Source organism: Epinephelus lanceolatus, chromosome 5 (assembly GCF_041903045.1).
Source record: "Epinephelus lanceolatus isolate andai-2023 chromosome 5, ASM4190304v1, whole genome shotgun sequence".
Taxonomy (NCBI): Eukaryota; Metazoa; Chordata; class Actinopteri; order Perciformes; family Serranidae; genus Epinephelus; species Epinephelus lanceolatus.
Genome location: NC_135738.1, coordinates 19,948,699 through 19,959,905, shown reverse-complemented (window position 1 = coordinate 19,959,905; position 11,207 = coordinate 19,948,699). Strand labels below are relative to the sequence as shown.

At 41.6% G+C, this 11,207-nt stretch overlaps 3 protein-coding genes across 6 annotated transcripts in view; 2 read left to right on the top strand and 1 right to left on the bottom strand.

Moving 5' to 3' along the window:
• Window positions 1–1,369: 1,369 nt before the first annotated feature.
• On the top strand, window positions 1,370–5,494 carry fth1b (ferritin, heavy polypeptide 1b). Its single transcript, XM_033635653.2, has 5 exons — window positions 1,370–1,523; window positions 2,679–2,782; window positions 2,908–3,054; window positions 3,233–3,358; window positions 3,631–5,494. The coding sequence occupies exons 2-5, from the start codon at window positions 2,681–2,683 to the stop codon at window positions 3,787–3,789; spliced, it is 534 nt and encodes a 177-aa protein (XP_033491544.2). The 5' UTR covers window positions 1,370–1,523; window positions 2,679–2,680; the 3' UTR covers window positions 3,790–5,494.
• A 96-nt stretch (window positions 5,495–5,590) lies between these two features.
• best1 (bestrophin 1) lies at window positions 5,591–10,356 on the bottom strand. Its single transcript, XM_033635652.2, has 10 exons — window positions 10,285–10,356; window positions 9,724–10,011; window positions 8,865–8,959; window positions 8,514–8,747; window positions 8,060–8,214; window positions 7,862–7,939; window positions 7,378–7,530; window positions 7,205–7,285; window positions 6,965–7,116; window positions 5,591–6,871 (listed from the first exon to the last, which is right to left on the bottom strand). Exons 2-10 carry the CDS (start codon window positions 9,873–9,875, stop codon window positions 5,776–5,778), a joined length of 2,196 nt encoding a protein of 731 aa, XP_033491543.1. The 5' UTR covers window positions 9,876–10,011; window positions 10,285–10,356; the 3' UTR covers window positions 5,591–5,775.
• A 478-nt stretch (window positions 10,357–10,834) lies between these two features.
• rab3il1 (RAB3A interacting protein (rabin3)-like 1) overlaps window positions 10,835–11,207 on the top strand; it is a 16,112-nt gene continuing 15,739 nt past the window's right edge. For all 4 annotated transcript variants that reach the window (XM_033634307.2, XM_033634305.2, XM_033634304.2 and 1 more), the window contains exon 1: window positions 10,835–10,958. The gene's annotated coding sequence lies outside the window, so the exon portion shown is untranslated. The remainder of the gene's footprint in view (window positions 10,959–11,207) is intronic.

The window sequence follows — 11,207 nt, the reverse complement described above, 5'->3', positions numbered from 1 at the left end:
TAGGTGTAGTACGCATGTGCTGGGCCTTTAAATTAAACTAGACAGGAAGTAATTTATTTCAGCTAACTTGTGTTGATAAAGGTCCTTTTGATAACAAACTAGGATTTGTTTTTTTTAGCGGGCAGAATCCCTGGAAGTGAACATCTGGATTCAATGTGACAATTTATAATGTATTTGTATTTTTGTTTTTCTTGCTATGGTATATGAAACTGCCCTATAAATGGTCTTTTGTTGAAAGCCATTATCAGGTAATTTAGTAGCATTGCATGTACATGAAGTCATGAAGATGGAAATTACAAATCAAGCACAACCAAGCACATGTCATCTGCTGCTATGATTTAAAGCTCTAGAATCAGAACGAAATGGACTCTAAAGTAAAAAATTATTTCGTCAGCTGTATCTCAACATTTAGAAAAACTGCAAACTGCCTTTAGGTCATTTTCACCTGTTGTACTTTGTACGGCGCTATTAAAAATCGTTAATTTTGTAACCACCCGACCCTTTAAATCGCTAATATTATGCTGCGTTCACTGTTCCTCGGATGGTCCCCTTTTCCGAGTTGGGAAATTTTTTTTCCAACTATGGTGTGTTCATGAACTAACTCCTGACGTGAAAAAAATCTGACACTTCAAATTAGATTTGTTGTATTCTATTACTGCTCAGAGCGTTTAAACAAAACGTTGATACCAGTTTCAAGCTCTATATTACAGTTATTTTGTCCCAGAATTGTCACTGCCCCAGTGCATCCTCTAAAAACTACTTAAATATTGCTTTATCTGACAAATGCTAATGAATAATGTTGCTAAACTAATGTAGGTCAATGTATATGGACAATGACTAATGATTATAACTTAATATTACATACACTCATATTACAAATGACATGTGAGCAGTTTCACAGTTTGCGGCTATGATAAATGATGTAAATTTTAAAGAAATTGAGGCTTGTTCAAAAATCTGCAATAAAATAAGTACAAAACACGACCATTTAAATCTGTATGCCCCTCCCCTGAGCCAAAGTAAGAAACATAAGTCCTACCCCAGTGCTTAAAAAATATTTGACATGCCTACTCCTTTTTGCACCACCCCTTCCCCTTCACAAGTGATGAACAGTCTCTCAATAAAAAGTTTATTACTATCAACCAAACATTTTTTTGTCCACCATATTTGTGCATATATGACGCCAACTTTGGAACTAATGTAACAAATTTTTTGCTGACTTTCAGAGTTATTGTCATGAAATTCTGAATGAAAAAATATAAATTTTATAGTTTCCTTTGCTGTTCCAACGTGATGGGGCGTTCACGTGAATTTCCCCAGTTGGAATCTAATTTTTCCGATTATTCTGACAGCACCTGAATGCAGGGAGCACCTCACACGCTCTTCACGTTATAACGGCAGTGCGTATTTACTGAGGCAGCAGGTAACGTTAGCCAGTCTGCCAACGTCTGTCGTCTCTCGTCGGACATTAAATCTTTGCAACACAACCAGTTACTTTGGGGAAAAGTCAACCAACAAACCAGGTACGTTTACATACCAGACTTATGCACATCCTCCCGGTTAGCTTGTAAATTGTCATCTGTCGTGTTGTAACGTTAGCTAATAAACTGATGGAGTTTTATTAGCTAACAGTGCCTAGCAACGGTAACCAGGGATCCAGGGCAAGTTAACTTGTAGTTAGCTGGCTAGCTAGGTAGCTTGCTAGTAACGTCAACCAGATCTACTTTTCTCTTAAGTTAGTGTCAGCAATCATGTTAGCAAGACTTGTCGTCATTTATCAGCACAGCTTGACCTGAAATTTCCTCTTATAAACAAGAAAACAAGCCGCCTTAGTAGTTCCCAGTTACGTTATATTTTTAGCATTATTAGCATGGCTTTGTTAAGGATTTATTGATAACTAGCTAGCTGAAAACCGCAGATGAGGGTTAAGAGTGTTTATTTAGCACTTAAAACACGTCATGTAATTTTCCCAACCTTTGTCAGTTATTGTCAAATGAAAGTCAGTTGTATCTGGATCAATATGAATGCAGCTAAAGTTAACGTTGTATCCTTAAAGGGGTCGATGCACCCAAATCACCATCATGGCAGACATGGCAGTAAGTTTGTATCGGGCTAATTTATTTCTAAAAGAGTATGTTTGCACTAAAAACTGTTCACAGTGTGGTGAACACCCCAGAGATGTTGTTGTATGTAAACTAAATACTTAGATTATTTTGAAATTCTCTGTACCTCCATTGTATCGGGGTCAAGGGAGAAATCTCAAGGACATCTCAAAACTTGGGCAATGAAATCCAAAATGCACTGCATGGATAGATGCAACTGAGGAAAATTAGGAAATAATGTCTCTTTACATATATGCTAACATCTCTTTGACTGGTGGAAAACAGTTTTTGTTAATTCATTGGTGTACATGTCTTTTGTTTTAAGTTGATATTTAGTGAGAAGAATAAAGAGTCAGGTGATATTGACAGGAATGATGGCAAGGTATCATCAGCCAGTGTCAGCTGTGCATTTGCATTAGCTCGGTCCAAGTGCCTGTCTAGGTCAAGTATCGTAAGAACAGTTCTTGTTCTACTTCATAATGTGCCCATCCAGTAATGTAATGGTGTGCATTAATCCTGCAAAAGAGTGTCCTGGAAATATGATCACTTGTTTATTCATTGGTATAATTTATACAGAAATGACTTCGCAAATCCGACAGAACTTCCACCAGGACTGTGAGGCTGCCATTAACAGACAGATAAACCTGGAGCTCTATGCCTCTTATGTTTATCTCTCCATGGTGAGAAATGCTTTCAAACAATAACAACAAGCAATACAGTGTGACTCTTTTCTGACATTGGTTTGTGTCCTGTTAAGCTCAATGACATAAAAAGGCATTCTCTTCTTTCTTTTTATTGCTTTTAGGCATACTACTTTGATAGGGACGATAAATTCCTGCCAAACTTTGTGAAGTTCTTTCACGCACAGTCCAAAGAGGAGCGCGAGCACGCAGAGAAGCTGATGAGTCTGCAGAACAAAAGGGGAGGCAAAATTTTTCTGCAGGACATCAGGGTATGTACTGATACATCTTCTATTGAATTAACAATGTTACAGTGTGTTAACAGCATCTTTTGCTTTTTGTGTTCGACGGGACAAAGACCAGTTTTTTGTGTAGATTCACAAAGGAAATGCTTTTCATTTTTGTAAAATCAGTTTAACACCGGTGTTGCATTATTGATGTCCATCTTAGAAACCTGATAGAGATGAGTGGGGAAGCGGCCTGGAGGCTTTGGAGTGCTCCTTGCAGCTGGAGAAAAGTGTAAACCAATCCCTGCTGGACCTGCAGAAAATGGCGACCGAACACAATGATCCTCACGTAAGCAGCAGACGAATGTAAACAGTATTTGGCTGCATCACAGCTGCTGTAGATGATTCGCTGCTGTTTTAGTCAGTGCTAGAGTTCCTGACTTTAATGGCATTTAATTTAAAATTTATTTTAATGATGCATTTAATTTATTTCTGACTCTATCCACATGCACAGCAAAGCTATGCTATACACATTCAGCTTCAAAGAACACACAGCATTTGAACATTCAGAGGCTCTGACAGTCTAATAACACAAAACATTCTGCTCTTTTTTTCCCACAGTTGTGCGACTTCATAGAAACACATTATCTGGATGAGCAGGTCAAATCTATCAAACAGCTCGCTGACTGGGTATCCAACTTGCGCAGCATGGGAGCCCCTCAGAACAACATGGCTGAGTACCTCTTTGACAAACACACCATGGCTGACGAGGGCAGTTAAACAACACTGTGACACTAATGATCATCCTGGTCATCGCTGCATGCCCGCCTGCCCACCTGCCCCTGTCCTTAACATGTCATACAGATAACACAGCTTTATTTATGTTTGTTAGTTGTCAGTCAACTGCAAATTTTGCACAAAGCATCAATGGCTCTCAAAACTGGACTGCTGCAGACCTCACCTCACATCACATATCGGATAACAGTGGATCTTTACAGAAATAAAGACTGAGAAAACCTTTAATTTATGCCAGTTATGTGTTCAAACTTCCTGATGTTTCACTGACTGTTTCAGTGTTTTTGGTGTTTACAAGTGTGGCTTAAACACTACAATTTAATGTCTGAACTTTGAAATACATCTTTTAAAATACTTGCTTCTCTATAAACAATAAGTGTAAGGAGGCTTGACTGTGCCAGTGTCAAATAAAGGTCTAGTGTGTAGGATTTAGGGGCATCCAGCAGTGAGACTGCAGATTGCAACCAGCTGAAACTTTTCCCTTGTGCCAAGCATGTAGGAATACCACAGTGGCCAACATGAAAACTTGAATGGCCCTATCTAGAGCCAGTTTGTTTGTTCTGGGCTACTGTAGAAACAAGATGGCGTACTCCGTAGAAGATATAAATGGCTCATTCTAAGGTAATGAAAACACAGTGATTCCTTGTTTCAGCTATTTAAATGCTAATGAAATATAGTTGTGAATATTAGATTTTATTTCTGCCAATATATCCCCCTAAATCCTACACACTGGACCTTTAAAGTGTTTTGTAATAAAATAACAATGACTCAGTAATCAAATCAGTTCATATATCTTTATATATTATGATTATTTTTAAAATTTTTACTTAATTGCTTTTCGTATGAGTCTCATGATACTGAATTCTACTTTCTACTCTTTCAGGTATAATCCGCATGTGTCTCCTGATTTAGTATTTGTATCTTTACTTTTTTTTAATCCAGGCTTAAATCTAATGATACCTCATTCAGATAACCTTGTATCATTTTTGTACAATATATTGTTCCTGCAAAGATTGTAACTGAGGATAGTTAAAAGGACAAGAGACCTCAAACCTGGAAATCGACACTGGCCATAGTTAAAGTGTCTGTCCTTGACGGCTGCTGCTGATTCCCTGCGTTGAACCTCTTTTTTAGTCTTGAAAGAGAAGCATCTTTGACTTAGTTTGTAAATGAAATAAAACTTTAAAGAGTGAAGCAAGTGACAAATGAATTGGTAGACACGTTAGTAAATGGATTAGTCCACCTTTTAATGACAAAAACAAATACTGATAACCAACTACTGGCTTTGAAATTAGAATAACACACTTAACCTTCCATGATTTTACTGAGCGTTTCCTTTTAAATGCATCAGCTTTGAGTTTCATCCCTCATATTTACGGGTTCGCTGCATATGGGGACTGTAACGCCTTCAAAATGATGTTATCTAAATGCACTGATGTGGATAAACAGGTGAAATCCATGAAATGTTACCTGAACTATTTGTTAGGGGGACAGGCTGATTCTCTGCAGTTGCTTTACATAATGAAATCCAGAAAATTTGTTGTTGTAAATTGAACTTTATGTGCACAGACAGCTTCCTTGTATAATAAAACAATGCTAAATAATTTCATGTTGTCATTTTTTATTAAAAAACAAACATATGACACTTGACATTTATTAAAGAGTACACTGATGGCAACAACTCTAAAAAGACTAGTTTCTTCATTTTGGCTTCTTGTTGAGTTCCTGAAGAAACTGGGAAGTGTTCCTTATTTTTCCTCCACATGTTGATGGTTAAATCTCATAAGGTGCTTTTTCCGTCACAAGTAGGTTAATTGTTCGATAAGAGTTCAACAGGAAAAAGGAGATTAACTCAGTGTTTGTGACAAATACTTCTCAGCTGTGTGTAGGGCTCCAGATGACTGTAATGTAACATAGATCACTTCCTGTTTGTGTGAAATGTTTTGAATGCCACATGTGATATAAAGACTGTCACACCTTGTTTTCGCAGTCCTGCTCCCTCCCTCCTGCCGCCTTGTTAACCCCGCCGTCCACCAGAACTCCCAGCAGGTCCCCCTCAGCCAATGAGATTCCTGAATCATTGGGTGAGTTTTGCTGATTGGTTTCTTGCTGTGATGCCGCTGAAGTGGAAACTGCGTTCATGTTATTGCTCAGACTGCCGTTGGTGCCCCCGTTGCTTGCCCTCATGTTGGCGCTGAAGTTCCCATGGTTACTAAAATTAGTATGACTTGTACCATTGCAGAGACTTCCTGTTGTGCCAGCGCTGTTGGTGCTTGTTGCATTAATGCTGCTAGAGCTGCTGTTGGGATTACTGGGATTTGCTGTTGCTGCTGTGCGAGATGGGGAAGTGAACGAGAACACCCTTTCTCCTCCGCTTCCTGCCGCCCGAGCACTTGGGGGTCCGGGCTGGCTGTCAGCTGGGGGGTGGGTTTCCAGAGTGAGGCGGGGAGGTAGAGGGCGGCGGGACAGAAGGCCGTGTCCAGGTCTGAGTTTCGATATTGGGCAGAGTTCAGGTGGAGGGTCCGGGAAGGAAAAGGTTGGGGTACTTGGCATGTCACTTCCTTCACTCAGCCACGGGAAAGCAGAGGATGGCGGTGGAGGGACGTGGTTGGGGGTGTCAGGAGGCAGCAGCTGTGAGCCCAGCATTGGGTGAGCGAGGGAACTGCAGCTACGGTCCCATTCATTTTGAGCTCTTCGGGCAGGTCGAGGGCGGGGGACCGCAGGGGGGACACAGTGGATGGGTGTTTGTGGGCAGCTGTAGAAACCTGGTCTCTCATACATGGGCATGGTGGAGAAGGCATAGTCAGGATCTCGCTCGTGGTTCAAATGCTGGCAGCCTTGACTTGGAGTTGAGGGCGCCTCTGGGTGCAGGTAAAGAGGGAAGCGGCTTAGTGGAGCTCCGGGGCGGCGACGCAGCAGAGGGACACGGGAGGAGCGGGGAAAGTTAGGGGACTGGACACCGAGGAGACGGCCCAGCCCTCCGAGCAGCGGGGTGGAGTAGTTAGCTTCCTCGTTTTCTTTGATTTGCTCCAGATTGGACTGAAACTCCATCTCCTCCTTAGGAACACTAGTGTAGATTAAACAGATGGTCATATGATGGTTAGGGGAGTATTTCTCTGTATTTAAAACTGTCTTCCAGAAAATAAAAACAATACCGAACCTGATATCCAGGGCTGAGCCCATGAAGGAGGGTTTGCGGTGTTCAGCACTGGCAGCAGTGTAGGGAGGCTGAGGTTCGGACTCATTCCAGTACATATCCCTCTCAACCAGTGGCAGGCTGTCGTACATCTCATCCACTGACAACAAGGACACCTGGGAGGCAACAGAAACCTCAGCAAGTAAAACAAGACGGCCTCTGTCTGCAGCTGGCAAAGAAGTGGCAATGAGTTTGAATCCAAACCTGTAAATTGCGATCGACGAGCCAGTTGGTTTCAAAGTCATCATCATCTTCACCAAAAGGATTTATGAGTTGCTCCGCCACCTGAGACCATGAAAGGAAAGACCAGAATACAGCTCAGATATTGACAAATCAATAACATGTCTTTTGCATCATCAGTGTGACTTGCTCTTCACCTTCAGCCAACCAACGTAGAAGAAAAACTGCAGCATGGTGAAAACAGGCAGGTAGAAGTCCACATCGTGTCCAGGATAACCCTGAGCTGGATCCAAAAACTGACGACCAATCAGACAAGCCAGGAAGAAGCTGTAGACCGCCACTGTCGCCACCTGGTTGAAAGAGATTTGTCAGGTGTGTTCCACAACTACCTCAGAGAACAAAGTTTTGTGTGTGTGTGTGTGTGTGTGTGTGTGTGTGTTTCAATTTGATCAAACTGACTTGGTCATTTTAAAATACATGATAATTAGCAATGTTTTTTTTGACACCTAATCATTTATCACTTAAAGCTGGGGCGCTGCAGCAACCTGAATCTAGCCAGCATGAAACCGAAGCCCCAGCAAACTCTCTTTTTTCCCCCAGATTTCTGCTTACCCCAGCTTCAATGAAAACTATTCAATCTATCTGTTCTACCACCAAGGTACAGCACAGTATTATGACAACCTGAGTGTAGACAAGTGGCAGGCTGATCCAGTCGTAACCGTACAGCTTCATACACTTCGCCCGTAAAGTATTCAACTCCTGAACATGGACAAAAAGCAGGACAGGCAAAAAAGCCATTTAGAAAATGTTTCAGAGCTAAAATTGCCACAGAGATGTTCAGACTGTTTGGCATGCAGATGGGTGCACATGAAGACCTACGGTGAGAATGGCTGTGAGTGCTACGTCGTTGTTGATGCGACCTTCAGTCCGAGCCCTCAGAGCCAGGCTGACGAACCACATGCAGGGAACCCAGAACTTGTTGTGAGGAGAGCGCAGGTCCTCTAAGTGCCTCAGCTCCTCTGACGTCATCAAACCTGAGAGGCACAAACAGCATGGAAATGAAGGTATGACACAAATAGATAAAGAACATTTAAGATTTTTGTTTGTATGTGTTTAGTTCTCAGCTGTTGTATCACCAAGTAGTGATGTGCAAACCTCAGATGGAAATACACTGAGTCTGAACCTGTGTCCTGCTGGGCCACTTCACACAGTTTCTTCAGGACTTTCAAACAGTGCAAACAGAGCCAGCAGCTTTAATGCTGTGTGTGAAAAGACTGGCAGCACCAACCAACCAACCACATTAAGTTTGGGTCTTTCCATCACCACGTCGTACCTGCCTGCACCACATGCTCCATGGTGGGAAACCTCTTGTAGACGGCTGTGCTGACGGAGCGATAGATGAGCACACCAGAGAGGTTGGCATACCGCATCAGAGTTCGTCGGGTCAGCCTGGAAGCCTCGTCAGCTCCCCGAACATGACCACCCACTAACGCTGCCAAGCGATCTGGCCAGGGGACATTTTCAAACTGGCCCCACCAACGGGACACGACCAAGGTGACGTAAAAACCTGACAAAAAGCAAACAAACAAAAAAAGAATAAGATCCTAACCTCCTGTGTTAGTTTTGGATTAGCCATGAAATCTAAAAGTAGTAAAAAAAACAACAACAATCGGCTTCATCTCACCCAGCACAAAGGACACAGGGATGAGTTCGGCATAGCGGTCACAGTATATTGACAGCTTCTCGAACAGCCTCTTCTGGTCATCGTTTAACACAAACCTGGTGGAGGAAACATCTGTTACATCCTACATTACAACTAAAACACAGGCAGGTGAGCAGGTGAGCCCTATGACTCTTTCTGGTCCAAAGCAGGTTTTGGTAGACATGGCGGCTTATTGCTCCAACTGTGACACAAAAATATTTTATGTAATAACATATTTTTCATGTTATTATGACATTGAATTAATGAATTCTAATGTTATGACATTATCTTGATTAGATATTTACTTCAAACATGTAAAAAAGACATGAAATACAAACAAGAAGACAGAAAGAAAGTAATATTTACAAACACTGAAAGGCACAATGTAAAAGCAATTGTCAATGCATAGCTACTTTGATTTACACATCTGAAAATGATGGATCTTCTTATATAACAAGACTTTTCTGTTTCTGTTTGTTATGACATGGTGGAACAACTGAAGTAACAGTGGAAAACAAAATGCAGTGTGTCCTGTGTTGTTGGTAGTTACTAGGCTCTGAGGAAAAAGGAAAACAATCATTGTCTTTGCGATAATGGTGCAAACAATAATACCACTTGGAAACACTAGTGGGGAAAAAGTTGTCTGTCTCCACTTCAGAATGTTTAGGGGGAAAAATAACTATCAGAAAATAGCCTTTATTGTTATTAGATTTTTAAAAACACCAATATCTGTATCAGCTTTAAAAAATACTGTACTTGTCAGGCTATAGTCATTCTGTCTGCAGAATGAGGACGTGAAAGATAACAATTAGAGTTGACTTTGTTTTCTGTGAGAGAGTACCTATAAACAATGCTGAAGAAGTAGTAGAGAAAAGTGAAGATGATGAGCTCTCTGTAGAGCAGTTTATAGATGCTGCCCTTCCATCGCAGAAGCAGGTGAAAGAAGGTCCCCAGACCTGCATCAGCAACCCTGCGAGAGTACGTTACTGTCATCGCTGCTTGCTTGCCAACTTGCTGGCTGACTGTGGCGTGACATGAAGGAAACCAGTGTGGCGGTGTTCACTGTGCTTCGCCTGAGCTCAAAGTCAGCGATCAACCTGGATCTCATAGGGCCAGTGTGGTCAGAAATCTAATGACAACGTAAAAACAAAACAGCAGGGTTAGTGCTTAGTCTGCAATGCATCTGTTTGGTCTCACTAAATCAGCTGGAATAGATTTTCCATTTCCTACATGTCTAAATAGTCATTTAAAATAACATTTTATCTCATATTATAAATCTAAAATACACCTCTACATCTAAAGAGATATTTGTAAGGCTAAAACAGGCAACACAATATTCGAGGGTCCAAAAAGGTCTACTTTATCCACTCAAACACACAGCTGTGAGGTTGTTTTTACTCACCACACAATATGAAAACGCTTGGCCATCGTACTCACTGTGGCCCGAGATGTGTGGCGGCAGCGTCCGCTGGAATGATGTTGGAGAAAGGGAAGCAGGAAAGAAAAGGAGAGCAAGGGACTCCTACACCTCCGGTCACTTGATGTGTTAATCTGTTCCAGCAACAAAGCTGCATTGTGAGGCTGGGTCCTGTTAATCTGAACAAATCTGGGGACTACAGAGCGCCCACACTGCCACAAATAGGTTGGTTAAAGTCATGAGCACTGACTGGTTGGGTTCAGATTTTGGAAATATGCCTCTGTGAAACCATTTTCTTCAAAGTTTAACACACAGGTATTTCTCTCTGCCTTCTGTTGAACACACACCTTTTATCATATTTCTTGATCTCAGTAAACACCTTGAGGGGAAATTGATTATTTTCAGTTTGAAGCATCAGTCAGTATTGATTCATGGATCAGGTGAGACTGTGTCCTCCTCCCTCTGCTGGAAGAAATGTGTACAACCGGGCTCTAACTGGCCAGAAGGTGTTAGTGATTAACCCTTCCTGTCTAACCAGGAGACCAACAGCAGGGTGAAGTGCGGACAGAGTTCAATCTTGAGATTATCAAAGCACCATTTCAGCTGTTTTTACTGATTTCTGATGCTCTGACAACTGGGGATCAGTTTTGAACACGTTGGTGAGTATTTTCTATGTATTTCTCTGTCCTCAAGTCATCCTGGATTAAGTCTCTCGCACTCCACATGTGTGTGTAATACTTGCATGATCCTTAACTGAGGTTGAAGTTGTGTTTACACTGGATATCTCACAAAGGAGCAAATTCCTTTAGCATGACAACCTGCAAATAACAGCGTCTGAGCTCCTCTGGCTCTGCAGTGCTCAGAGAGGGAAGACGTCTGTAAGTTATTCAAACACTGTAGAGGTCATG

Coding starts and splice junctions, on each gene's coding strand:
- fth1b (XM_033635653.2), top strand. CDS start 2,681: ATGACTTCGCAAATCCGACAGAACTTCCACCAGGACTGTGAGGCTGCC. Junction 2,783..2,907: donor CTTATGTTTATCTCTCCATG/GTGAGAAATGCT, acceptor TATTGCTTTTAG/GCATACTACTTTGATAGGGA. Junction 3,359..3,630: donor CCGAACACAATGATCCTCAC/GTAAGCAGCAGA, acceptor TTTTTCCCACAG/TTGTGCGACTTCATAGAAAC.
- best1 (XM_033635652.2), bottom strand. CDS start 9,875: ATGACAGTAACGTACTCTCGCAGGGTTGCTGATGCAGGTCTGGGGACC. Junction 7,940..8,059: donor CACTCACAGCCATTCTCACC/GTAGGTCTTCAT, acceptor GTCCATGTTCAG/GAGTTGAATACTTTACGGGC. Junction 6,872..6,964: donor GGCTCAGCCCTGGATATCAG/GTTCGGTATTGT, acceptor AATCTACACTAG/TGTTCCTAAGGAGGAGATGG.